The sequence below is a fragment of the Notechis scutatus genome, chromosome 1, assembly GCF_049901735.1.
Source record: "Notechis scutatus isolate UNSWTSFEM ecotype Mainland chromosome 1, rNotScu1.2, whole genome shotgun sequence".
Lineage (NCBI taxonomy): Eukaryota > Metazoa > Chordata > Lepidosauria > Squamata > Elapidae > Notechis > Notechis scutatus.
The window spans coordinates 73,583,839-73,610,454 of NC_142009.1; the positions used below are offsets into that span (position 1 = coordinate 73,583,839).

Genomic DNA, 26,616 nt, shown 5'->3' on the forward strand with positions numbered 1-26,616 from the left:
GCTCATTCATTCTTTAAAAAAAAAGACATTACCAATGAAGTATTGGATCTTCATCGAGGCATGAGTAACTTTCTGAAGAACTAGCTAGTTTGCTCACTCACAGGTTGACATTCTGTCTCTGTTACCTACAAGACACATTTATTTTTCCATTTATTTTAAGAAACAAACTCTTTGTAAGAACAGGAAGCTAGGAAAAAAGAGAAGTCTTGACAACAGCAACACCTACTGTTGTAAGAATGACACAGCAGGCTTTTTATGATTCTATTTTGTAACAAATTCTAAAAAGCACATCCCAAGTGCTCATATATTTATGGGAGAAAGTAGTGGACCATGTTATCTAGACTCAGTTCAGTTGGGTTTCAAGCTAGACTTCAAGTACGGAGTTTTCAAAAGTAGTTCATTGTAGTTGTCAATGACCTGTACTAGTAGAGCCGGAATGAAGGTTGTGTGTCCATTCCAATGCTCCTTGAACTCTCAGCGGATTTCAGTGCCATCAGTCATGGCTGGTTCAGAGGTGGTATTCAGCAGGCTCTGACCAGTTCTGGAGAACCGGTAGCGGAAATTTGGGGTAGTTTGGAGAACCGGAAAATATCATCTCTGACTGGAGATTTTACAGTATCCTTCCCGCCACGCCTACCAAGCTACGCCCACAGAACTAGCAGTAAAAAAATTTGAATCCCACCACTGAGTTGGTTGAACCAGTTCAGGAATCTGTTTTGCAATGGTTTGTGCCATTTCAGACAGTGCTGAGAAAAGATAAGAGGTTGTGCCTACAGCCCTTACTTGTGGCTGCTGCAGGGGTCAACTTTCTATCCCCTTTTTTTTAAAGTCTGCATGAAAATATTCAGCATATCAATAGTTTGAACTGAGGTGTCATCAGTTTGCTGATGATATCCAATTATACATATTGGGCTGACAAAGTTTTGACCAAGAGCCCAGAGATTATGAGGACCTGAAAGGAGAACACATTTGGGCTCAGTCTTGATACATATGAGTAACTTTGAGCCTCCTTCTTCTGGGAACATCACAGCTTTAATCTTTAATGGAATTACTATGCCACATGCAAGACTGGTATGCAATCTGGGGTCCTTTTGGACTTATAGCTCCTACTCAAACGTTTGGCCAAGCAGATCTTTTACAGGTTTATCTGGTATGTCAGTTCCATCCATTGCCAAACCAGGGCATTCATTCATTCATTCAATCAATCAATTATTGTTATTATTTTACAAATAACTCAAGATGGCAAAAATATCGAACACACCTTTCTCCTCCTATTTTCCCCACAACAACTCAGCCAGCTGGCTTTCATGGCTAATAAGGAGAGACTTGAACGCAGGTTCTCCCACTTTCTAGATCAATGACTTAACTGTTAGACCAAACTGGCTTTCTGTTTCCCTTTCATTGGACTACCACAATGCACTATCCATGTCCCCATTACTTTGCGGGCTGCACCTGCTGCCAGCTGGGGTTCTGAATGCAACCCAAGGTGCTGGTTACAATTCTCTGCAAGATCAATCTTATAGTAATGTTATGAACTGGAAGGGGGTAATTAAATCTCACTGGCAGACCTTTTCTTTCAAGGGCTCATAATTTTCTCGTTTCACCAATAAAGATATAAAAAAAACCACATTGAGGAAAGAGCAATACTATGGAAGATAAATAGTCATGTAGAATCCCAAATGAAACAATAGGGCATAACTCGATCAGTTCATAAGTTATCAAACTTTGCAGTACTGGGGCATTTGAAAATAATGATTTGTACAATTTCTTTCTTGAAAAGAAACAAAACCTTATATTTTAATGAAAAAGATGAGTTTGCTTACTTCTCACTGCATCCAGAAGATAAAAACTGTGTTCTTAAGAGACATACTTGACATGTGAAAATGAGGATTCACTGATCTATTCTTTTTGTCTTTTTTTTACTATGACTAGAGGACAGGCAAAGTTGATTTTTGAATGATAGGAAAACATGGTTTTGATATTGTCCCCCCCATTATTTTGTTCATGAAAATCAGAAAATATTAGAAAAGAATGTTTTTCTTGTCTGGGCTGCGGTGGGCCTTGCCTTACATCAGGATCCCCAAAAGTGGTTAATATCAACACTCCAGGTCAATGGACTATCCAAAGGGTAAATAAATGACTCGAGGTCAAAAGGGGGTCAGTAAATGTCTGGGACTCAACAGATGGTTGATAAATGATTGAAGGTCATTTGGACTGAATTAATCTTTTTGGGGCCTCCCTAGAGCTCTACACATATTAGTCTTTAGTCCTGAAGGTGAGCCAGCCAATGGCAAGATAGTGTTACCTGGGATTGGGTAGTAAGCAAAAGTGGCTTTGAGTTAATATTCATGGCACTATCCAAGTAGTATTTATTAAATTAAATTCATATAATAAATGGCTGTGGATTAATGAACAATCTGAAACTACACGAAGACGTTGAAGAGCTGAAGTGTCTGGGGTCCCTGCCTTTTATTAATTTAGCTTGCAAAACTCTAGGCAGGCAGTAAATTGTTTTTGAAGTTCTTCCCTCAAAGCTGCACCATGATCTCTCTTCCAACCTGGAGCCTGTAAATTCTTCCCTGCTTTTGCAATTTCCTTCTGGCTGTAGCTTCACAGGTCCTTCTCCCTCTTCCCCCCTACATAGCAATTCCTTCCGCAGGGTGAAGATCAGGTCAAATGATCAGAGGTTTCTACAGGAAACTCATTCCAGGTATGATTACTCCTGCTTTGAAAAGCAAACACTTCAAACAGAGAGAACAATCGGACTTTACTGTATATGGCATTCAGCGTACTTTGGCATCTGTCTGGTAAAACAGATGAAATGGTGAAATGATTCTCACACTATCCCCTTTCCACCAGAGCTTGGGAAAGAAGGAGTCATAACCACTCTTTAAAAATGTTTACTTTCTACCTACTTGCATATTTTTGGGTGTCGGTGCAAGTTCAAAGATTACTTACTGCAAAAGGAATAAAGAGGAAAACGAAGGAAGAGAGGCGTGTTAATCTACGATGGCAAAAAATCAGAGGAGCCTCAATGAATTTTATGAAGGGGGGAAAGAATGTGGAAGACAGCTTGATTATAATCTGCAGGCTGCAGGTGAGGCAGATTATAAATACTTATCAAACCAAATGTATGTTAAAAATCCATTTTTTGTTGAGACCTTCTGAAATTGCCTAAAATCTTTTATGTGAGTTTCCTTCCTTGGCCTTCCTTCCATTTAAATCTTGTGTCAGTCTTCTAGTCCAGTGGCCCCCAACCTTTTGGGCACCAGGAAACAGTTCCAGGGAGAAAGGTTTTTCTGTGGACTGAAGGAGGCGTGGTTTTGTGTGCTGCCTGCATCCCATGGATGGGGGTTCACTTGTTTGCATGGCCCAATTTCTAGCATGCTGCGGATCGGTTGGGGACCCCTGTTCTAGCCACTCGATGCATTTGTTGCAGTGATCTGCAGCTCGCAAAAATGTATGCTTTTCAATAACAATGTTAGAAGCTGTGCCACCAGACTCCTGATGTTTCTGTAAAGAGAATGCTTGAAGAAAGATTCTAAGGAAATGTTCAGCTTGAATGTTGGACAGGTTTTTTCCTTAACTCTTTTTCTTTCCCCCCCCTTTGGATAGGCTGAGTTTTGCGCAATATGAGGAGAAAAAGCCAGTATTTGGACTACAGCTTGACTACATTTTGCCCAATCAAGCAAAAAAATAATAATCTATCTCTAATGTTTTAGACTGAGCCAACCAATGAGAAACTTACCTAATAGATCACTCCTAAAAACACATCCTCCTAAAAACATTATTTGTATGATAAAAATGCAACTACTGTTTGCCAATTACTGTATGCCATTATATAAAATGAAGTATAAGCTATTTGAAAAACCAAGTATGGATTTTGTCTATTTGATTTTCTTTAGCAGGAGGTCATTTTATATAAAAAACTAGTTTTGCAATATCAAAGAATAAAGTTTTGTCAAAATATGATATGATAAATAGAAGAAATATATATATTTTATTTCTCTAAAAAAGATTTTAGAAATGCTTCAATGCTCACTTCACACAAAAGAGATCAATTACAGAAGAAAAATAAAGTAACATGCATACAGTGAGAGTAATCTGCCTTGCCTAGAATACTGTAAAGAAATTAAGTCAACCCAACCACCTTTCTCAAATTGCAAATATAGCTACACATTTGTGTAAAACACGGTTTGAGTTCTTGAGCTGCATCTAAAGAATGTAATAACTATTATTTATTATTTATATATTCCTATATATTATTTATTCCTACCTCCATCACAAGATTTTAAATCTTAGTTTGCGTACATTTTGATTTTAGCACAAGGTTGTACTATCTTCACAGCAAAGGGGCACATAAACTTAGTATGATCAATGTATGGCTTATTGGGATGCACAGGAATTAAGACAGGACCAAGGCAGCTCCCAATGCAAACAACCCTCATTATAAGGTATCATAAGCAGCATAATGAGTAAAGTATCTTAAATAAAAGCTTCGCTTTCCATTATAATGCAATCATAATCTTGGGATCTGTTTATCAGTATTTATAAACTAACTGTTAAGTGAACATACGAATCTGGCAAGTTTTATGCAATTAATACTTTTTTTTTGCCGGCTAAGTCCTTACCATGCACCTTGCCTAAAGGGTTTCCTTTCCTCGGTTTAATCTTTTCATCTTTCCTAATCAAAATCCTTCACCTAGTCCTACTCTGCTTATAAGTAGTAGACGTACCTCATGCATTCGATAAATTAGCGATACTGTATATAATACAAGAAGAGGAATGGCTTCACCAGCTGAATTCCTGACTCACAGCCGTCTAGTAGAGCGAATGGCAAAAGCCTCGCCAAAACAAACTTAGCAAGCGCAGCTAAACCTATCACCAGGCTAGTCCTCTTCTATAGCCACCTTCAGCGCAAAGGCTGCTGGGGAAAAGTACCCGGCAGAGTAGGCCGCACGCTAATTGACTGCTAGGCCGCGTGCTCCGCATCGCCATGGATGCGGTGCTGGCCGACGCGCTGCTCTCCCAATCCCCCGATTGGGGTGCGTGGCTGCGGGCGGTGTGCGGCGAAGAGGGTGCGCTCACCCTCGAGCGAGCGGAGGCGCTGCGTTTCCTTTTGGAACGGGCGATACATGTCGGGCCGCGCAACCGGGGCGAAGAGGCGCCACGGGCGGCCCGGGAGCTGGCGCTGCACCGCTGCCTCCCGGCACTTCTCAGCGGGAGCGGCGTGCCGGCGGGTGAAAGGCCGGAGGGGTGGCGGCGGTTCGTGACAGCCGCCGGTGGAGCGCTGCGTTCCTGCGTTTTGGTCTGCGGACCCCGCCTGGCTGAGCGGTTGGCCGGCGAAGTGCTGGAAACCTGCGCCGGGATTCAGGCTTGGCAAATGGAGGGCAGCGTCGAGGTCCTGTGCGCGGCGGCGCCGTGGCTGGAGGATCCCGCGCTGCTCAGGCGAACTGTGGCGGCCGCCCTGAAGCTGCTGCGTGGGGAGGGAGAAGACGAGCAGGAGGAAGAGAAAGCGTTGCTGGTGGGCGGCAGGCTGTTGCCGGCGTTAGGAAGAAACGGCGCCGCCCTGAGTCTCATCTGGGAAGGCCTGGTGCTGTCGCCCCTCGCCGACACTCCGCGGGTGAACCGGACTCTGCTGGTCCTGAGCGCCCTCTCCGACGTCCTGTTTCCCCGACTGGACGGTGGCACGGATGGCGAGGCAGCTTCCTTGCTGGATGCGAGGCTTTCTTACAAGTTTTGGGAAGTGGTGCAAAAGGGACTGTCCGAGAGCGATGCTCTGTGCCGGAAAAGAGCCCGGTATTTGTTGAAGAAAGCCGTCGATGTATCTGATAAAGTGGCCTTGGAGTGCAGGTGTAGCCTGGAGGATGGCAACGGTATCTATCGGCTTTGAATGGCATTTGCTTAAATCAAGGGTCTTCAAACTTGGCAAATTTAAGACTTGTGGACTTCAACTCCCAGAATTCCTGAGCTAACATGACTAGAGGAGGAATTGTAGGAGTTTTAAACTTGTATCAAGTTTGAAGACGCTTGTGCCTGCACTTGCAAGCATTTAGTATGTGAAATGATTGTAAGAAAAGGAATGTTTGTGCTGGCTTTCCAGCCCAGGGCCAGCTGGTTAGGTTTTGGAATGGCATAATAAATTGCTTTAAATCTGGAGTACTATTATTGTGCATTTAAATCTTGCAGGTATCAGAAAGTACAGAATAGAGTACAGTAGAATAGAATAGAATAGAATAGAATAGAATAGAATAGAATAGAATAGAATAGAATAGAATAGAATAGAATTCTTTATTGGCCAAGTGTGATTGGACACACAAGGAATTTGTCTTGGTGTAAATACTCTCAGTATACATAAAAGATACATTCATCAAGAGTTGAGAATCATAAGGTACGACACTTAATGATAGTCATAGGGTACAATAAGCAATGATGATGATAAATGAGAAATAAATGATAATCAAACCCTTTCAGCACAGTCATTTTACTCTGAAATGAATTCCATAAGCAGCTTAGTCAATTTTGCTAAATTTGGATAGTATTTCAATCCAGCAAATACTATTGGTGGGGATCATTAGGAAAGGAACTGTATGACCTAAAATTGTAATGGACTTATACATATTTGTGGCAGATATGTATCTGGAAATGTACAATTCTGTTCACATTTTTTTTAAAGGTATAATCATTCTGGAAACATTGCAGAAGATAGCAGTCAAAATGCCTTCCCTGTGTGAAAAGGATAGTATTTGAAACTCTTTACATAGTCTGGAAAAAAAGTCTTTGGTGGGATATTAATTGAGATGCGTAAAAATTGCTGGAACTATTTTTTAATAAAATATTGCCTTGGATAATAATAAAATCAACAGTAGGTACATTAATAGAATGGTTTCAGTCAAAGATGGAGGATATCAGTAAATGTAGTTGAGAAAACAATGGCAATGCCTCTGGATTTTCTAAATTGTCTCAAGGGCAAAACGTGGAACTAAGGATTTATAATATAGATTGTTTTAGAGAACAATTATTCTTTCCTGTCAGAGATCATGTCACAAGACAATATGCAGAAATAGATTAATAGCTTTTTTTAAAGGTTCCCATGATAAAAGAAGATGGATAGAACTAGAAGGAGAATGAGGACTTCAGTATTGGTTCATTGTTCATTCAATTGCTAGTGAAGTTAATACTTCATTAACAATGAACTTTGGTTTGCATTAAAAACAATGAATGGAAATGCTAGCCTAAACTTCAAATAGAATGAAGTAAGCCAAACTTGGTTATGAACAAAAGAAAATTATACTAGCACATCTTTTCATTGTCGCAGCCATTTCATGCCCTGTCAAACTTCAATAAATTGATCTAGGAGAACTTGCTTCATACTTGTTCCTGTGGGATGCAACCTAGTTGGGAAATATATTAGATGTGATGGATGCTGATAAAAAGAATTATCTAGTGAATAACAAATGAGGTGTAAGAAAGCCTCCAATCTACATAGTGTATAGCTATTTTATTGGGTTGAGATAGTGATCGTGTTTGAGAAGTCTATAACACTGGCAAAGGGGGAAAGGGAAGAAGGATGGACTCAATTGCAGTAGCAATGGGTATACCATTGGGAAACCTAAAGGGCCGTGTTGGGAACAGATTGTCCTGGATAAAATCTATCTGTTTGATTGTAAGAGTTGACAACAAATTGATGGCATATAATGAATGCAGTACCAGTATAGGGCTTGTTAGGAGAGGCATGGAGAAATTGAATGGGGTTCTTTCCACATCTAGAATTCTTTATTGGCCAAGTGTGATTGGACACACAAGGAATTTGTCTTCAGTGCATTAGCTCTCAGTGTACATAGAAGCTATAAGTGATAAATCATTTATATATATATATATATATATATATATATATATATATATATATATATATATATATATATATATATTTATATATATATATATATTAATTTAAAATTTTTATACTGGTAAATTTTTATAAAATTTATCATTTTATGATAAATCATTGAGAATTCCAAAGAGGGAAAGAATTATTCTCTTACTGCATTATTTCTGGTTGCCCACTTGGACAACTTCTGTTGAGAGACTTTTTCTAAGATTATTTGAAGGGATCAGAGGTTGCATTATTATTTTGCATTATTGACATTAATTTAGGCATAAATTAATTGACATTAATTTAGGCATCTATATCTTTGCTTAAAAGGCTAAAGCATCTTATTTACTTACCTTATAGGTTCTTATTTGTTTTGGTGGTGTGCTGAAAAAAAAGATCAATTTACTCAATTTTGGGAAAATTATGTTTTAATAATGGAGACTTTGGAAGGAAATCAGGTAAATACAGTTACTAAAAGCATTGGTTTTGTTTATTAACAAAATTTTATTTACAGTACTTACTAAATTTATACTAAATTATGTGAGGGTTTGATAAAGTTGTAAAATACAAGAAGTAGATGAAGTCAGGAATTGATATGTTAGAATTATTTTATTGGTAAATGGATACATTAATATTTATAGAAGTTATAGCTTTAACTTCAGAAAACGGATAGAATTTGAAAACAGGGAATGATTCAAACTTAGTAATTATATTTTTTTCTTAAAATCTTAAAAGCAGAATGATGTAAAATGGAAAGTCCATAAAGGAAATCCTATGTGTGAATTACAAAGAATATTTATGCTAAGATTTTCATGACCCCCATCACTTACTGTTATGCAAGTCTTAAAAGATCAATATCTAGCTCTTAATTATGATTAGGCTTTTTATTTATAAAGCATATTAATATATTAATTTCTGTTTTCCAATTTCAGATACATGTAATAAAGCCAGTTTTACCAAAGTTGAATAGCTTGTATGAACTTGCAATATCAGAAGAAAAAGGTAAGAATGTTTTTTGTAAAATAAGTCCTGTTAATGTTGTATAGTATCAGCATGTAAGTTTTTGAATTTATATTCAGTTCTGCAAAATTTACTGGTGCTTGATTATTCAAGACCTTTAGAATTATTTTAAAGCCTTTGTAGTTGGCAACAAGCATAAAAATGCAAGCCCTTAAAAAATTCATTAAGTCTTGATGTTTGTTCATCTTGGTATACCCTTGTCACAGATTCATTGTTGATTGAGTGAAATATAAAATCATCATTTTAATTAATCGGATATATATCCCACCTTTCTATACACAAGGCAAACATTATGCATATTTATAGAATATGCAAAACATTTGGTTCACAATTAAGTGATCTGGTCCTCAGAGCCATGCTATATTCTGGGATGCTTGGTTTTTTTCTTTTGCTTGTCAATTCTGCAAAATACTTTTACTGCTCATGAGCACTTCCTTAAAGAAACTTAAGGATAGGATTTGGTATTGGTTTAAAACAAACCAGTGTGGACCTAGAGGCGTTAGAGTTTTGGGGCAGGAACAGTCTCAAGGGATGCTCGGAGATTTTGCAGCTTGGATTTTTTGCTTCCTAACTTAGCATTTTTGCCAGTCTGATTGCAAGTGGACTTGGACCATATCAGTAATTTCATCTTATCCAGGGTGTCAGTATCATTGAAGCATCAGCAAGAAATAAAATGTCCCAAATTCAGAGCCATCACTTATCCGAGACAGACTCTTTTCACCCATTCTCTAGTCTTATGTTGATATTGGAGGCAGCTGTACCAGAACACAATATTAGTTTAAGAATGTGCCTTGCTGCATATCTGAAGCCAACTTTCAACTAAGCCAGGTGACAGCAACCCGCAGCTCTGGAGCCGCATGTGGCTTTTTGGACCTTCTGCTGTGGCTCCCCGTTGAGTGATCCCACCACTGGCTGGCCCTGCTCCTTCCCCTCCTCCCCCCCCCCCAGTCACTCCTCGCCTGGCCTGAGAAGGTAAAACACAAAAACAGAAAAGAGAGGGAGAGAGACCCATTTTCCACAGAAAACACTGAGAGCCACAAACGCTGGGTCGGTGTGGCGGGGTGGATGGGTCATGTGACTGGGTGGGAGTGACGATGAGTTGGCCATGCCACCCCAGGTTTTGAAGCTCCCAGTGTTTTCTGTGGGAAAAGGGTCCAAATGGCTCTTTGAGTTGGTTGCAGACCCTGAAACCAAGCAATCCTTGATCATTTTGCAACTAACAACTTATAGCAACTTGAGACATCTGCCAATAATCACTGAGATTGACAGACAGTCAGATAGTCCTCAGTACTCTATACCAGTAGAATAATGATTAAATGATCAGATGATGTCGTAAGTCACTTTTGCTTCTTTAGTGAAATCCTGCAGAATAAAAATGTTTAGTTTGTCCAATGCCAGCCCCAGGATTTCCTCAGCTACCTTAGGAAAATGACTGTTAGCTAGGGAAGTAGAGCTCTATCTTGTTTCCTCTTGTGTGACTTTTGAACTCTACATTCAATTATATTGCATCCAGAAGTTTCACTTAGTAATAACTGCTACTTCACATTGATAGATATTAACCACTCTGTTACTTTCTAGAACCAGTTAAAGGCATTCATCTTTTATCTTTAAAGTTTTGATTAGTTTAAGTTCTGAACAAGTAATTGCTTGTCTTGTGTAAACCACTACAGTATTAAGGCTGAGAGAACCCCCATTTTTAACATTATTTTTCTTTGTGGATTGCTTTCATTGTGATGTTTCTTATAATTTCTATAACTATATAAAACAATCCGCTCTTACAAAATAAATTATTTGTACAGACATGCAATCAAGTGAAATAGCTGATGCAAAGTGTACGTATTTGTTTTTTTCAACATAGATTGTTGGATGTTCCATCCTTCATGGCATATGTGCATTTACAAAAGAATGTTTGAGAGTGAAAATAAGACATTGGCAAAGGAAAGTGTCATTCACTTTCTTGAAATCTGGCAAAGAAAATGTCTTCCCTCACCACAAGGATTTTCAGAGGTAAGCCTTACTGCGCATCCGTATAAGATTCTTTTTATTAATCCTCTAAAGCAGGGATCACCCACCCCCGAGCTGCGTCCCATGGACTGTTCAGAACAGGGCACACAAGTGATGGGTGAGCGTGTGCATGCAGCTCCACTTGCACAAGTGGTGGGCAAGTATGTGTCCGTGAAACTCCCATTTGAGTGAGCAGGGGGTGCCTGCACGCCCACTGCTTGCACAAATGAAGCTGCTCAGGCTTGTTCACCCACCAGTCATGCGGAACCCTCCCCTCTCTCTCCCTTCGTTGCCACTGCTGCTGGTCCACAAAGCCAAAAAGGCTGGGGACCGCTGCTCTAAAGAAGGCCTAGCTATCTATTACCCCATTCCCTGTTTTAAGTCTTTTTATATAATTGCTTCATGATTCCTTTACTTATTTTTCAAAAGTTGAAGCTAGTGTTCTTGTACAGTCTCACCTGGAGATTTTAATTGTTCCCTGACTAACTGTACTATATCTATATCTAAAAAGATATTTACTGCAGAACAAATAAACTGCAACTAATGTCTGTTTTATTTCTTTTAATGAAAATCTAATTTCTTTTGTTTAGTTCATTATGGCCCCTTAATGGATGCTCTTTCAGAAAGTTCTCTTTATAGCAGGTAAATACATTGTTTAATGAAAAACTCAGTAAAATAATTTTTGTAGATGTTAAAAGATAAGGGTTTTTTGTTTCAGCTTTTATTGCACTTTGGGGAAGAACTGCATATTTGCATCTATCTTTAATAGCATTTAAACTATAGTCAGAATAGGGAGGAGAAAAAAATAACACCCTCATTAATATTTGATGTACCTACATTTAACACAGTGAGATAAGAAGTAAGTGAAACTCCAGAAAACATATTTCTTGCATGCCATTATTGCTAGTTAATTCATTACACTGCTAAAGTAGCCACATTTATTTTTTTCTAAGAGGTGGATGCAATGGTGGATGCAATTGATGTAAAATGATTAGACTTATATCATGCAGGTTGAAGGGGGCTGGATTGCTGTTCTCTCTCTCTCTCCCTCTCTCTCTCCCGCCCTCCCTTCTCTCTCTTTCTCTCCCTCCCTCCCTCTCTCTGAGGGTCTTCTTTTCAAACAAATGCCATCTTCATTTTAAGACACAGGCTTCAGTTTTCATGTACTTTCCTTCTCAACATGTTTAATAATTGGAAGGGGTTCCAAGGCTGTCAAAAAATGTGAATCAGGAAGTGAGTTTGTTTATTCAGAAAATGATTGTTTGTTCTTTGAGGATAGCTTGCTTTTGGAATGTTATCTGATTTAAATTGTATTTGTTGTTGTTTCAGTCAAGAGAGATATCCAGGTATCTATTGGGTGCAAATGTGAAAACTGGTCTTATTGCCTGATCTTACCCTGACAGCCTCCAGTACAACCTCTCTTATATGTGTGGGGTCTTCCTGATTTAGTTAGATATGGTATGAGAGAAAGAGGAGGGTCTTTCCCATAGGCAGCTTTAATGGACGGGAATTCTGCTTGGGCAAAATGCTTCTTTCTAATTTTGAGAAACTTCTGTCCTGCAGAATTCTCTGGGCTACAGTTTGTCCCATTCTGGCAAGGGAGATGATGAGTCTTTTTAAAAAAGTTTGAGAATCTACTAGGGAAAGAAAGATGCACAGAAATCAGCTTTACATTCTCTTACCTCACAATCAGACCAAATGAATACTGTGGGAATTCTAATTATTTTAGTTACCACGTATCTCTGTTTAAGGTTTTGATAATCTGCAAACTTATTCTATAACCCAATAAAATGTTGTAATAAAATTAAATTGTAGCCTTGGCACTGAGTTTCTTTAAATTATCTCTTTGCTTTAACTTAACAGGCTATCAGGACAGATTATGGGTACTTGTCCTCCATTAGGAATAATTCTACAGAAATTCATGGCGACTTTCTTCACAAGCCTTCCAGAAAGTGAAAAAAGTATGTTTAGTTAATGGCATTATTTTGGAATAGCATGACTCTCAGTTCTCTGCTTCAGGATAACTTATTATTACTAGTTGCTTTTATTATTTTTTGATACAAATGCAAATATAAACTTGATGATGATGACACGGATATTGGTGTTTGTGCAGGGTTTGTCTAGAGATATCACTAAGTCTCTGAGGCAGGCACAGACCCATAATGAGGAGATTTTATTGGCATGTACCAAAAATGGCATTAGAGGTGCAGTTGCTTTCTGAAAGAGAGAAATTAACCCTGAATCACTTGCTAAATGTCATGAATGTGGTTACTGTGTTTAACTATTTTTTTCCACAGTAATGGGTATCAAAATCTGGGGATGATAGTGGAAGTGCACAAGTGATATTAAACACTCATAAAATTGGAACAATTAAAGCAGCATATTGTTGTCTAGCTTTGCCCTGTCTTATTTTACAATCTTCTCTTTTTCAGTTATCCTGTATATTTATTCCCCGGGACAAAAAGTTCTGTCTCTTGGGCTAAAAAATAGAAGAGATTCTATAGATCTGGGGATTATAATCTAAATTGTGATTGAGGAAATATATTTATTCCTATTTATATTTGAATTCTTTATTTTTTTTAATTATACTTCATTACATTTCTACAAAGAATGAAATATTAAAAAATTGGAGAGAAAAATAAGAAGGTACATATTGCAAAGGATAAAGGGAAATAACTTCCTACTTTATTTGACAGTTACAAATAAAAAGCACATTAACCTTTTGATCTGAAATTATTACATAGTACTTCTATAATCATAAACAATTCTAATGGTCAAATACTAAAAGTAATATAGCCTTTCTTTCGATCTCAAGCAAAAAGTCCATTAATGGCTTCCATAGAGAACCAAAGCTAGACAACATTCTATCTTCAATATGATAACAATGCTATTTTCTTTCTCTTTAAAGGGAGCTTTTTGTTAAAATTTATTCAGAAGATGAGCAATAGGCACTGGTGTGCTATTCCTGTTTTGTTTCTCTCCATGGCATTGGCACATATACCACAGTGTAGAGCACTGGCTAGTAAAGGGCTCCTTGCATTAAGGTGATGTTCTGAATTTTCTATTTTTCTATTAATTTTCCGTATCCTCAGTTCATTGTTTGACTTTTCAAAACATGTATTTGATCCATTTACAGAAACGTTCTGCAGTGTACTATGATCACACATCAGATTCTTCTACGAGGAGCTGCTCAGTGCTTTCTTCTTAAAGCAGCTATACACTTAATAGATACAGTAAGTATATTTTTAAACAAATGTTTGTTTTAATGTGCAGAAGGAAAAACAAAGCAAAAATAGTCAAAAGCACATTGTAATATGCATAAGAATAGTTTTTAAACTGTATTAAATGTTGGCTATATAGTATAACAATCACCATTTTTGTAGCAAGTATTCCAGACCTGATAGGATGTTTTTTTTTTTTTGGGGGGGGTATTTTAGGAAAGGCAATTTGTCACATACATTTAATTGTTTTCTAGTGCTTTCATGGATAAAACTTTTTCCTTTAAAAATGTGAGAGTCCCAACTTGTTTGATTTCTTGTTGAAAATCAAAACTGAAATATTTCTCCTATTTAAATTATCTTCCCAGCCATCAATTTTTTTTAGAAATCAAACAAGTTAGCTTTCATGTGTGTATTATCTTGCATTAAAATGAACTGCATGATTACATTATTATGTCTAAGGTAGGGGTCCCCAACCCCGGGCCGTGGCCCACTACCAGGCTGTGTGAGTGATGGGGCGGTGCGCGCATGTGTGCACAGTTCAACTTGCACAAACACTAGGCTGGCATGTATACATGCGTGCACAGCTCAACTTGCACAAGTTGAGCTGCAGGTGCATGCATGTGCACGCTGACTGGCTGCTTGTGCAAGTTGAGCTGCATGCACGCATGCAATTGGTACTCGCATGGCTCGGTTCCCCAATCCCCCCCCTTCAGATAAGCCATCAAGCTGCAAAAGTTGGGGTCCACTAGTCTAAGATATGGTACTGCGAGTTACCAAGAAATGGTACCCTTCAATTTGTTCTTCCTGGTATAAAATATATCAGGAATTAAGCTAAGTCAAATTTATGTACACCATAAATGCATCAGGATTGTTATAGCGTGGGCTCAAGAAAGATAATCTGATTGCTCCAAAACACATTAACAGTTTCCATGTTGAAATGTAATGTTCATGATAGAAAATATGCTTTTGTGTATTAGCTCTTTAAAAGTGGCTGTGGAGATTAAGTTGGTGCTTGAACAATTTTGTCTGAAATGTGTGCATCAAATATAGTTTTAATATTCTAATATATTCTTGGCTTAAACTTCATTTCATCATATAAACAATAGAAATAGCAAATGGACAAGTGAAGCAAAACACTTTGTTCAGCAACAAAAGGACAGAACTTTTTAAGAGCAACGAAGTGTTTTCATGTTGGTTTTTGTAACAGCAGACACTTAAACATTTCTGTTAATTTAAAAAGAATGATATGATACTATGATATGATAATTTTATATTGAGTTTTGGAGCAAAATGTGGTACCAAAATCTACTATCTCTTCTTTGTAGGATGCCACAAAAATCATTTATAAATTTAAGCTGGATTAAGCTTTTTAAAAAGAAAAGATCGATTTAATTTATTAAAAGCTCATTACTAAATAAGGCTTTGGTAAAACATTATGTTGTCAAAACGGTTAGAATTGGTATTTCTTGAAGAAAAATATAGCAATGGCAAAAAATGAAAAAAGGCAATGCTACACAGTTAAAAGGAGACATGCAATATGGAAATATTCTATATGTTAAAATAACATTTAACTGAGTATTTACTGTCCCATATGTAATAAATCCTGATTACATTTCTTTAGGAAAAAGTACCACTGTCAGATATTTCAAACTTCATTACGTATCTGAAACCAGAGGAGTCACTAGGAAGAAAAACTGCTTTGTGGACAATGGTGAGAAAAATGAAATCAATTATGTAACTGAGCAATAACTATTTCCTTTGGTGATTGCTAATCTCATTATGAAGGCATATGTGATATCAGCACTCTGTTCAGAAGCCCATATACACATTTTTCCTCATGTTCTCGTTCCCATTTGTCTGAGTCATATACTCTTGATGCTAGGTTTATAATGCAAAATTGCAAACTTATAGTAGTTCAATTCAGGTTGAATCAGCATGAATCCTACCCATGCCAACTGTCTTGTCTATGATTTAACATTATTCTACCTCCCACTGAGGTTAATATACTACTATATAGTTGCTTTTACATGTTTATAGAAGAGAGATAAAAATGATGTTTAATTTTGTTTTGCTCAGCTTTGTGATTGGTTGCACGTAAATGACAAGTACTTTCAAAAGACGTTAAACTGTGAAGTCCCACAAGATAAAACAGCCTTAAGTGTTTATGTGCAGCTTCTTGTGGAGGACTACCTTAAAACACCTCTTGCCAATTGTAAGTATTGTGTAATAATAATGTTAAAGTAGGGACATGTTTATAAAATAATTGATTCCTAATGTTGAATGCATTCACCATTGGGCTTATTACAAATTTTCAAGAAAGATAATTTTATATAAGAGAAAAAGAAACTTACATATTGACCTCTACTTGCTTAATAAGTAATTAGGATACTCAAAAGAGGAACTAATTTGTCATTGGGCAGCTAGTATGCTAAGACGTGGTCAGTTGCTCATCTTGAAAAAAATCATTAAATTTAAATATTAAATATTAAATTTTATGTTTGCCAAAACGAAAATTAAAATAGAAATTTCTTGCAACTTCTCAATATCAATGTATATATATATATTTCAAGTATTTTAAATTCTACATACAACAGCCTTTATTTTGAGCCAGACTGATAATTTTTGGTGTGAAATTGGAAACTTTAAAACATACTTGTACCTGCATGCCTGTCTAACTTTTCATATTCAATATATATATATTTTTTTTCATAGCAGCCGATTGCCTTCCAGACTGGTTTGATGCTAAACGGGTGGCTACAATGATCCTTCTAGCTGCAGATGTAGAAAAGATAAGGCACACATATAAGTAAGTATCAGATTATTCCATTAGATGCAAAATAGGTTAACAAGGACCAATCTTGTCAGAACTCAGGGGGGCTTTCTAACTTATTAATATATTTATTTTCTTGGGCAATATTTAAGGATTTGTTCTCACCTTCTGATAATTGATTGTATCATATTCTTAAAATAATTGTCTGATTTAAATGTTCAGTCTGTCTCTTTTTTCCCATTCTCTTTCTACAAATACTGCTCCAGATTCTGAATTGAAACATGCCAAAAATAGTGTCTTCTGGTGTTAACACCTTTCAGGATAATAAAATATAGGCTGCGGTGATTTTTTCCTACTTGTTGCTATTTGGAAGGTGTAGTATGACTTCAATGCTATGTGACACCTTCTGTTTTAGAAAAAGGTGCGTTACTTTGCAGAAGTCAGTATAAGACTGTAATTCCCTTTTTTTGTTTGTTTATTTTGTATAGTGACAATAGCAGCACTGAACGGATTGGTCTAAAGGCTCTCTTAAATCCTCTGCTGGATGTGTTGCTGAAACTTGGCACTAATCCCTACATCTCATCACTAAAAATTGATAAAAGCCTACAACTGCTATTGAAGATAATGCAGACTTGTTCAATCAAAACTTCTAAACCAGAAGTTGGTTAGTGGTATCTTCAGTATGTTAACTTTATTATTCTTGATCCTTTAATTAGAATAACAACATAAAATCTATGAAAATTACTTCACCTTATTTGGATAGATAGGCAAACTGAAAATTTTGAACAAATAACTTGGATTCCATCATCAAATCCTTGCCGATAGTAATAAAGATGTGGTCAGGCAATCACTTTTGTAGTGATCTGACCAGCCATTTCAAAGACATTCCAGTACTATAAGGTATGGATTGTGGTCTGAGCCTTAACATGCAAAACTTTTTGAATCTACAATTTTCTGTTCATATAGAAAGGCAAATTGTTGAAGCCCAAATTTATGATGTTCCAAAATGCTAGATCGTTTACTGAACTTCATTTATTCATCTCTTTCTGGTTCAGCCTCTCTCATTTAAGTAACTCCTCATTCTTACCCATCAAGGCAGTTCATTTTTTTATTTACTTTCCCTCTTCCTTGCTGTTTTTTTTTTTAAAAGACTCATTCATTCATTCTTTGTACACCTCATTCTAGACTCATTCCTCTCATCTTTCTGGGGTTCTGCCATGACCATCCTATCTTGTGTCTATGGAGATTCTCAGTCAGGCAGGTCCAAAAAGTGCTTTTTCTAAAGGAGGACGAGAGGGAAGAGTCTGAACATACTTCCCAGACAAGCATTCCATAAAGCTGTTTTTGGCCACTGAATTATCAAAATTGTTAAAATAATAAAAAGATGTTTCAAAATACCAGTACATTTTATTTAATAGTTTAAAAACATCTAGTTGGGGTTCTAAAGTTCTAGTACCAATTCTTTCCTAATTAGGAGGAGCGTTATTCCTAGATCTGTTCTATGTAGTGGGAGGACAAATTAGAAGGTTCAGAGGGGAAGGACAAAGGAATTCTACTTCGTCGTTTTTATTGACTAAAAAAGGACTTCAATTTTAATTTCTGCTTACCTAATTGTATAATGTATGTTTTACCTGTTACAGTGGTAAAATGGTATAAATACAGTTTCTATATCGCTTCAGAAGCAGAAATGTACTCTTGTTTTAATGTAATGATTCTTTATATATAGATGAAACAATAGTATTTCTCCAGAAGTCAATTATGCTCGCCACTGAAAGTATTTTGGATTTTCTCCTCAGAAGACTTACTGCAAATGAACTAAATGTTGTAAGTATTTAGTGCAGAAACCAGTCTGGCAAATACCTGTAGTAAGTTGTATACTGAAATGAACTTATTTGGAATATTTAAAAAGTCCCCAATCGTTTATAGCAGGTAGCAGTTTTAAAACCTTTCTAATCTGTAAAAATAGTTATAAAAGTATTACACATCCAAATACAAATAATTAATGTATATTGATTTATGTAATTTGCCTTGGCTGATTAGCTGTTGTGGAAATGTTATGTAATAATATATCCAGATGATGGGAATTGTTGATTATATGCAGACTGCTCAAATATATTTCTTGCTTGCATATCTGTGTATATATCATGAAAAATGAGTGTTCTGTTTGTGTCTCACTGCAACTTAGAAAATCCAGTAGAATCCAGAGAGGCTTTTTCTGTGCCAAAAAGTGCTAGTTGTTAAGGTGGCAAAGTGTTTTGGAAATAGAAAGGCATTACAATATTACAAGACTGCAGCTGCCAATCAGAGTTAGAGAGCTTAAAGAAAAATCTTGTTTGGCATGCATGAATTACTGTATCAGTATATTGTGTCTTGTAGTAATGTGCAGATTTTTGTATTTTTTTGTTATTACAAATATGAATAATAATTTATTTTTTCATTTTAGATGACACATCTGGAACATTGTAATTTATATCTGCAAGTGTTGTCAGAACTAATACATTTCTATTCAGCCAGTGGATGGAGAAAAGGACCATTTCTCTGCACTTTTGTCTCATCTTTAATAAATGCTTCTCTCTACAATCTGCAGGAGATACGTGATGGCGAGGTACTATTGAGGTTACAATAGCCTGTGGTTAAGAATGAATCAAACTTGCATCAATTGGATTTTCCCTGTTGACGCTGGGGGAGATGCTATCACATCTGCATTATTTATTGGTTTAGTGTCTAACCCAAAGTCAGATAAGAAACCCTAAACAATGTTTGCTAACTAGGAAAGTTTGCCACACATAAAAAGGGGGCAGGGCTTCAACTGAGTAGGCTCCCTTTCCCTGCCATGCCCCCCCCCGCCCCCGAATGCTTCCCATCCTCGCAGACATCACTAGCGGAGTCACACAGAGCTCTTAGAAAACCCCAGCAAAAGCTGTTCTTGAATAGGAATATATTGTCAAAATAAGCATAGGTATTTTCTCAGAATGAAGTTTTATTAAAAATGTTAATTGATTTAAAAACAAACAAACGTTACTGTATACAGTATTAAAACGATTTTGAACATAGTTTCAAGCTAGAATTTTCTCGACTTTATCACTCTAATGAGAATAAAATGACAATAAGTTCCAATTTTCAATGTTCTGTCAAACAATTGCAGATCAGTAATGGGTCAGAAGCTTTAAAATAGAAAACATGTTATTATGAAATAGATAAGATGATATTGGTATGCCTAATAAAGCTGGATGGTTATCATGATTTTCTGGCATTTTAAAACTGTACAGATGACTCCAGGCCTGCTTCCCCCGCTCCCTTGATTGTACATAACTTGAGTTGTTGGAAGAAATGGGATGGATCACGAATTGCATTTAGAGTAGACTTTTTCAAATCAACCTGACTTCAATTAGTCATAATAATGGTTAAAACTGTGTGTGTTTGGGGAAGAAGGAAGCTTGATTAGATTCTTACCTCTATCCCACCTGCCAGATTAAGAAAGCTAGGAGTTTAACTTTTTGTTTATTAGAGAAGGAAATGTTTTACCTATGTTCAAATTAGTACATATTTTACTGTCTTTTTAAAACAAACAAACAAACGATAAAACCATAGTATTTACATCTTCTAGGACATAAAACTTGAAGAACAGATTCAGAAAGTAGTGAGTTTGGCAGCCTTAAAGGTTGTTTGTGAAATCATGGATCAGAATCCAGACCTTCAACTTCAATTTCTACCAGCTGTTAACTCCCTTAAAACAGCAATTTTCAGCACCCAACTTAACCATGTATTAAAGAAGCCAAACAGCGTGGAACAACAAAGGTACAAATTGCTCAACAATTTTTTTTCTACCGAAGTATTTTACTATTACATTATTATAAATATAATTTTTAATTTCTGCCTTAAAAAAATGCTTTTATGACTTTCTAATTATTGGTATAGCCATTATTCCTTTTAGGTTTAATTGAAACCTGAGAAAACTTATGCAAATGTATGTTATTTACATATAGGTTTGGCAGGTTGTGCTAATACAGAAATTGCCATTTTTGTTTCTTTTACTTTTAATATATCTTGTTATTATATATAATAATTTATGTGTTACTAAAATTTACTCAACATTGTAATCTGATTTTTTCTACAGTTCAGTTGAAGAAGCAGCATCTCATGAAGGATGGGGGAAAATTGTAGCACGTTACATACATGATCAGTGGGTTTGTCTTCATTTTGTTCTCAACAATTATCAAAATCTGTCCAAGGACAAACATTTAGGACAACATTTTTATGATGTTCAGGACTACAAAAGAATGTTACAGTCTGCACTAGAAGCAATAACAATTCTTCCTTCTGACCATGTTTTACCAGTTTTTCACTGCATGAAAATATTTGTTTCCAAGGTAATTCCAACAAAACAATGTGGGGTTTTATTGTGTATTTTAAATTTGGTCTCGTCTTGAACTAAATATGATTTCTGCTTGCCTTTAGCTTATGGAATCTTCTGAATCTCTATGCATAGAAGCTTTTGAAATGTCATGGAAAATAATATTTTCTCTTAGCAACACACAACTGATATTTTGGCCTAATTTAAAAGCTTTTATTCAACTTGCGTTTGATCCTGAAATTCTTGTTACCGCAGCCAGGTTCAAGAGTGAAACATACTTAAAGATAAAAGAGGTAAAATATTTAAAACTGTTAGTTGTTTCTTGTGATTTTTTTTTAATTACTGCATTCAGATGAACCTATATAGACTAAAACTGAAACATGGAAGCATCTCTTTACTTCTCTTTTCCTGAACTTTAACTCGGGAAGCATCTGATTCACCAAGAAATTATAGGTACCAGTTTCAAATCAAGCCAAGATACTGAACAATAGTGGTTCAGTATCTCATCTCCTCATCCCCATATTTCACAGACATTGAATGTAACAGTATACATTTATTTAATCATAGAATTTTAAACAAGGCATTTTTAATGCAAGCAAGCACTGAAATAATAAACTCCAAATTAACAATATCCAGGTATTCCAACAATAGAAAACAGGTAAAAATGGCTAATTCCAAACTGCAAGAATTTATAGAGAGCTCACCTTCATTTGGAATATAAAAAGTGTCTATGAACTGATTATTTATTAATTTTTTATGCTGCCCATCTCACTCTGGGCAGCTGAATCAAGCTTCTTGATTAAAAATTAGTTTTGCTACAACTACAGAAAAGTTATGAATTTATTCCAGTTATGCTGCCTGGGTCCAGGTGGCAGTCCTTAATGTATAGCCACAGTTGAGACTGGAATCTTGGTTGCTGGTTGTTAAGTGAGATGCCCATATGACTGCTTCACTTAGTGACTGCAATCACAGCATTCCTGGTTGCAGTCGATAAGCAGTCTCCTGGGTTATTAAGTAGAAAGTCCTATTGTTTCTTTTATTTTTCTTATATGTATCCATGTATTCATAACTATGTTTTTACTTATACCTATTATCTTGTAAGCAATTGACAAACCAAATAAAATAAATAAATAGAAAGAGCCAAAAAGCTGCCTGATGAAGACTTCAGCTCCACAGGAGGAGCTGAAGTCTTTAAAATGAAAAATTTCCCCTCCACTCCATCCTTCTTTGCTTGCAACCATTCTTGCTGGCTTCTCAATTGGTTTTCTGGGAAAGCCAACAGAGAAGATTGCAGATTGATTGTGGGGTGCTTGGCAACCAGTTGTAACATCAAGTGAGTCACCAAACACTCAAAATGCAGTGGGGGGGTGGGGGAGGCAGCTTGATGTTTTATGGTGGCTGGAAGTGCTTTAGGGCAGGGGTCCCCAACCACCGGGCCGCGGACCGGTACCGGGCCGTGGAGCACTCTTTACCGGGCCGCAAAGAAAAAAAAATAAAAATGGCGGCTTTCTTCGCCGGTGAATGCTGCTGTGATCAGGGATCAGGACACAAATGAAAGAAGGGGAGGGAGGAAGCAACCAAAGCCTGTCCTGCTCTCTGGCTCAGCTCTCAGTCGCTTTCGCTCCTCCACCAGCACAGGAAGAAACTGCTTCAAAGAAGCCGGGGGCTTTCCTGTCGCCGCAGCTTCCCGAGCGCCCGCTTCACCCCCCCCCACCCGCCCGCCCGCTCGCAGTTCAATCCACAGTGCTCCGTTCTGCCTGCCTGCCTGTCTGGTTGTTTGGGAGAAGCTTCGGCTGAGAATAATAACTATTCGCCTCTTTTACTCAGCTGAAGCTGCTCCGAAACGAAGAAGGCAGGCAGGCAGGCAGGTAGAACGGAGCACTGTGGATTGAACTGCGGGCGGGCGGGGTGGGGTGAACGGGCGCTTCGGGAAGCTGTGGCGACAGGAAAAGCCACCCCACCCCCGGCTTCTTTGAAGCAGTTTCTTCCTGGGCTGCTGGAGGAGCGATAGAGTGACTGAGAGAGGAACGAGGCAGACACCTGAGGGAGGGAGGAGGGAGACACCTGAGGGATGGGGCTGAGGGAGGCAGGACCAAGGCGCTCCCTGAACTTGGTGGTTTGCTGGCAGACGCGTTTATTACCCGACCAGGTAACAACATCAGATGTTACCTAGTCAGGTAATGAAACGTCTGCAAGCAAACTACCAAAGTCGGATTCTCTCCTCCCCCCTCCCCGGTCCTTGAAAAAATGTTTCTGCTTGAAACCGGTCCCTGGTACAAAAAAGGTTGGGGACCACTGCTTTAGGGGATGTAAAGCACTCTCTGAGGCTGTTGTAACTTTGAACTGTCATTAAACAATCAGTTGTAAGTTGAGGACTAACTATATCCTACTTCAACCAATGTAATACTTCCCTGAAAACTCCATTTAAAGTTGCATCAAAATTACATAAAATATGTATCCCTGGGATGAATTGATTTTATGAACACTTTTAAATGTTGAAAACACTTATCTACTGTACATATCCAATTCTTTACTTTGAAATAACTCCTAGTATATTGCTTCCTCAGCTTTTGTTTTATATTCTTTAGTGAAAAGGTACTAATCCAAGTTTGACTTAAGTTTACAGTTAATGGTTTATGCTGAGAATCTTTATATTTTCCCTCTTGAAAGAGAGAATTTGTCCATGATATCTAGAGAAGTTACTTATTGAAATTGTCAAAAAATAAAGAGTGTAGGAAGAACATGTAACTCAAATGGTGTCAAGTAAAATTTAATTTCTTAAATTAACCTGCAATGATAGAACTCAATATTTATATAATCAGGAAAAGAAGACTTGCTTATTTTAAGAAGGTACTAAAATAATGCTATTGTGGAAATCATTCAATGTCAGCCAAGCAGATTTCCATTCAAATGATTGGACTTCTCTTCCACCTTTTAATTCAACTTTTACGGATATGCCCAAAGCAGGGATCCCCAATCTCCGGGCCATGGCCTATTCACAACTGGATTACACGAGCAGTGGGCTGGCTCGCACACATGCCTGTGCAGTTCAACTTGTGCGAGAAGTCGACTGGTGCGTGTGCGCACACACATGCAGTCCAACTTGCATGAGTTGAGCTATACAAATGAGCATATGCACTGACTGCTGCTCATGTGGCCCTGTTCCCCTCCCCCCACCAGCCCGCCTAGCCACAAAGGTTGGGAACCGCTGCACTAGAGGTTACCCAGCATCAGGGAACTAGTTTAGAGGAGGTACAAGAGGGAAGAGGAATCCTTCTGTTTGACTATTTCATGTCAAACTATGCATGAAATACAACTTATGGTTTTATTTTGTTTTACAGTCAATTACGTTTTCCTCCCTTCTCGCAGATTATGTTTCAAATGATTGAACTTTCATCTACAAAGACTGGAATCTTTAATGTTCTAGTAAGCCACTGCTGTCAGTCTTGGCTGTTTCCTCCTCCTGGTGAAATAACTACTGTGGAAAATGCCTTTTCAAATGCTGGCAACTACATTGAACTCCTTATTGAGGCTTGTTTGTTTGGAACTATTTTCAGGCGTGATCAAAGGTAAAAACCAGAGCAAAATAAAAACCACACTATGCATGCTTGTTTCTCACTGATTTTATTTTTATGCTGTCACACATTCAGCAGATTCCTGCCATTCTCGGGAGTACCTAACATGTTGTATTTGTTTTGCTGTGAACGTATGATGATTGATAGCATAATCAATATAAGTGATTAACAATATTTTAATTTCCTTTCTGTGTTCACTTTTAAATGTAAATTAATTTCAAGACTCGTTCAGGAGGTATACACTTTCGTTGAAAATCTTGGAGATCAATGTGCAGCAAATGTTGTTACAGAAAGGTCAGTATTACCTTGTTTTATAATACTTAACATTAATTATATCTATAGTAGTTTAGAATATGATTTGATATCGCCTCTTTCCCAATATTCCTTTGCTCACATTTAATTTTTATATGGGGTTCTAATTTATTAAACTGAAGCCCATATTATATATTTGGGAAAAATGATGTAGCGCATTTGGTTACTAAGTCCATTTACTGAAAATTCTAAATTCAAATAACTATGATATGAAAGTTAAATGTCTAATCATAGGCTGCTAAGAGCTCACCGTGAAAAGTGTGAGGCAGTTATAATTGATCTCTGTTTTTTTTAACACTAACTTCAGTATCAAAAAAGCTGTTCAATCATTTCCATTAATTCAAAGGACTCCTTACAGAACTAAAGAGACTTCACAGGGTTCTTCCATTGCTTCCTTAGTCAAAATCAAAATGGATATGCTGGATTTCTTTGAATTTAGTTAAGATAGATTTGATCGAATGGTTAATCATGGATGGAACACTGAACTGAGCAGTTTTTTTTAGTCATGTCCTACCTAAAAAGGATACTGAAGTTTATTCTTTGGCATCTTTTGTTTCAATCTTAGTATGGAGACATTCTGTCTTTTCTGTTTTTCATAAAGGAATACAATTAACTGGCATTAAAAATAGTTAACATTTAAAAGACTCATAAATATCAGTCACTAATAAAGAATGCTACAAACTTTTGTTTGTAGTACCATGAGTATTATATAGAAAGATATGGTTACTCAACACTTGAATGGGCAATAGTAAACATTACTTATTTGTATCCTGCCTTTATTATTTTTACAAATAATTCAAAATGGCGAATATATCCAACACCACCTACTTCCTATTTTCCCTACAACAACAACCTTTTGAGGTGGGGTGATCTGAGAAAGAGAGAGGGAAAGAGGAAGTGCCTCAAAGTCACCCAACTGGCTTTCATGGCTAAGGCAGAATTTGAACTCACTCCCATTTTGTAGCCTGGAGCCTCAACCACTAGACCAAACGAGCTGTCCATAAATATGTGGGAATGAAGGGAATGTGTTTTCATGATATCTTAGTAAACCATATGTAAGTGTGTATGTGATTGCTGACTAAATTTAAATGTATAAGACTTTCAGAAAACAAAAGTTAATTCTGATACATAACTGCCATAATATATTACAGTAAGAACAGAGATGACCATTATGTGCGAGTTTGCGCTATCAAATTTATCTGTTTGCTGGATGAATCAAACAAGCAGCACAAGAAATTTATAGGAGACTTTGTCATGAAACTACTTGATAAAGTAAGAATATGTTTATAGTGCGCTCTCTATATAAAACCAGTCCTATGAATAGGAATGTTATTGAATTGCCATTTCCCTAAGCATCATCCTTCCTTCTGCTTCTTAAAATAGGGGTGAAGAGTGGGCTTTAGGTGGATTGGGCGGGGGGTAGATCTCACCTTTGAGTAATCTTTCATTGATACCCAGCCATTTTGGATAGTTCCTCCTCTTCA

General features: G+C 37.1%; 1 protein-coding gene across 1 annotated transcript in view; it reads left to right on the forward strand.

Moving 5' to 3' along the window:
* Positions 1 to 3,606: 3,606 nt before the first annotated feature.
* TARBP1 (tRNA guanosine 2 -O-methyltransferase TARBP1) overlaps positions 3,607 to 26,616 on the forward strand; it is a 32,339-nt gene continuing 9,329 nt past the window's right edge. Inside the window, exons 1-21 of the mRNA XM_087967801.1 lie at positions 3,607 to 5,876; positions 8,237 to 8,334; positions 8,809 to 8,878; positions 10,755 to 10,903; position 11,340; positions 11,491 to 11,542; positions 12,764 to 12,861; positions 13,809 to 13,944; positions 14,037 to 14,133; positions 15,743 to 15,832; positions 16,198 to 16,333; positions 16,837 to 16,927; positions 17,380 to 17,555; positions 18,618 to 18,715; positions 19,335 to 19,496; positions 20,499 to 20,689; positions 21,009 to 21,261; positions 21,350 to 21,538; positions 24,615 to 24,814; positions 25,043 to 25,114; positions 26,284 to 26,404. Of these exons, the coding sequence (XP_087823927.1) occupies positions 4,997 to 5,876; positions 8,237 to 8,334; positions 8,809 to 8,878; positions 10,755 to 10,903; position 11,340; positions 11,491 to 11,542; positions 12,764 to 12,861; positions 13,809 to 13,944; positions 14,037 to 14,133; positions 15,743 to 15,832; positions 16,198 to 16,333; positions 16,837 to 16,927; positions 17,380 to 17,555; positions 18,618 to 18,715; positions 19,335 to 19,496; positions 20,499 to 20,689; positions 21,009 to 21,261; positions 21,350 to 21,538; positions 24,615 to 24,814; positions 25,043 to 25,114; positions 26,284 to 26,404 (3,360 nt within the window). The 5' untranslated portion in view covers positions 3,607 to 4,996. The remainder of the gene's footprint in view (positions 5,877 to 8,236; positions 8,335 to 8,808; positions 8,879 to 10,754; positions 10,904 to 11,339; positions 11,341 to 11,490; positions 11,543 to 12,763; positions 12,862 to 13,808; positions 13,945 to 14,036; positions 14,134 to 15,742; positions 15,833 to 16,197; positions 16,334 to 16,836; positions 16,928 to 17,379; positions 17,556 to 18,617; positions 18,716 to 19,334; positions 19,497 to 20,498; positions 20,690 to 21,008; positions 21,262 to 21,349; positions 21,539 to 24,614; positions 24,815 to 25,042; positions 25,115 to 26,283; positions 26,405 to 26,616) is intronic.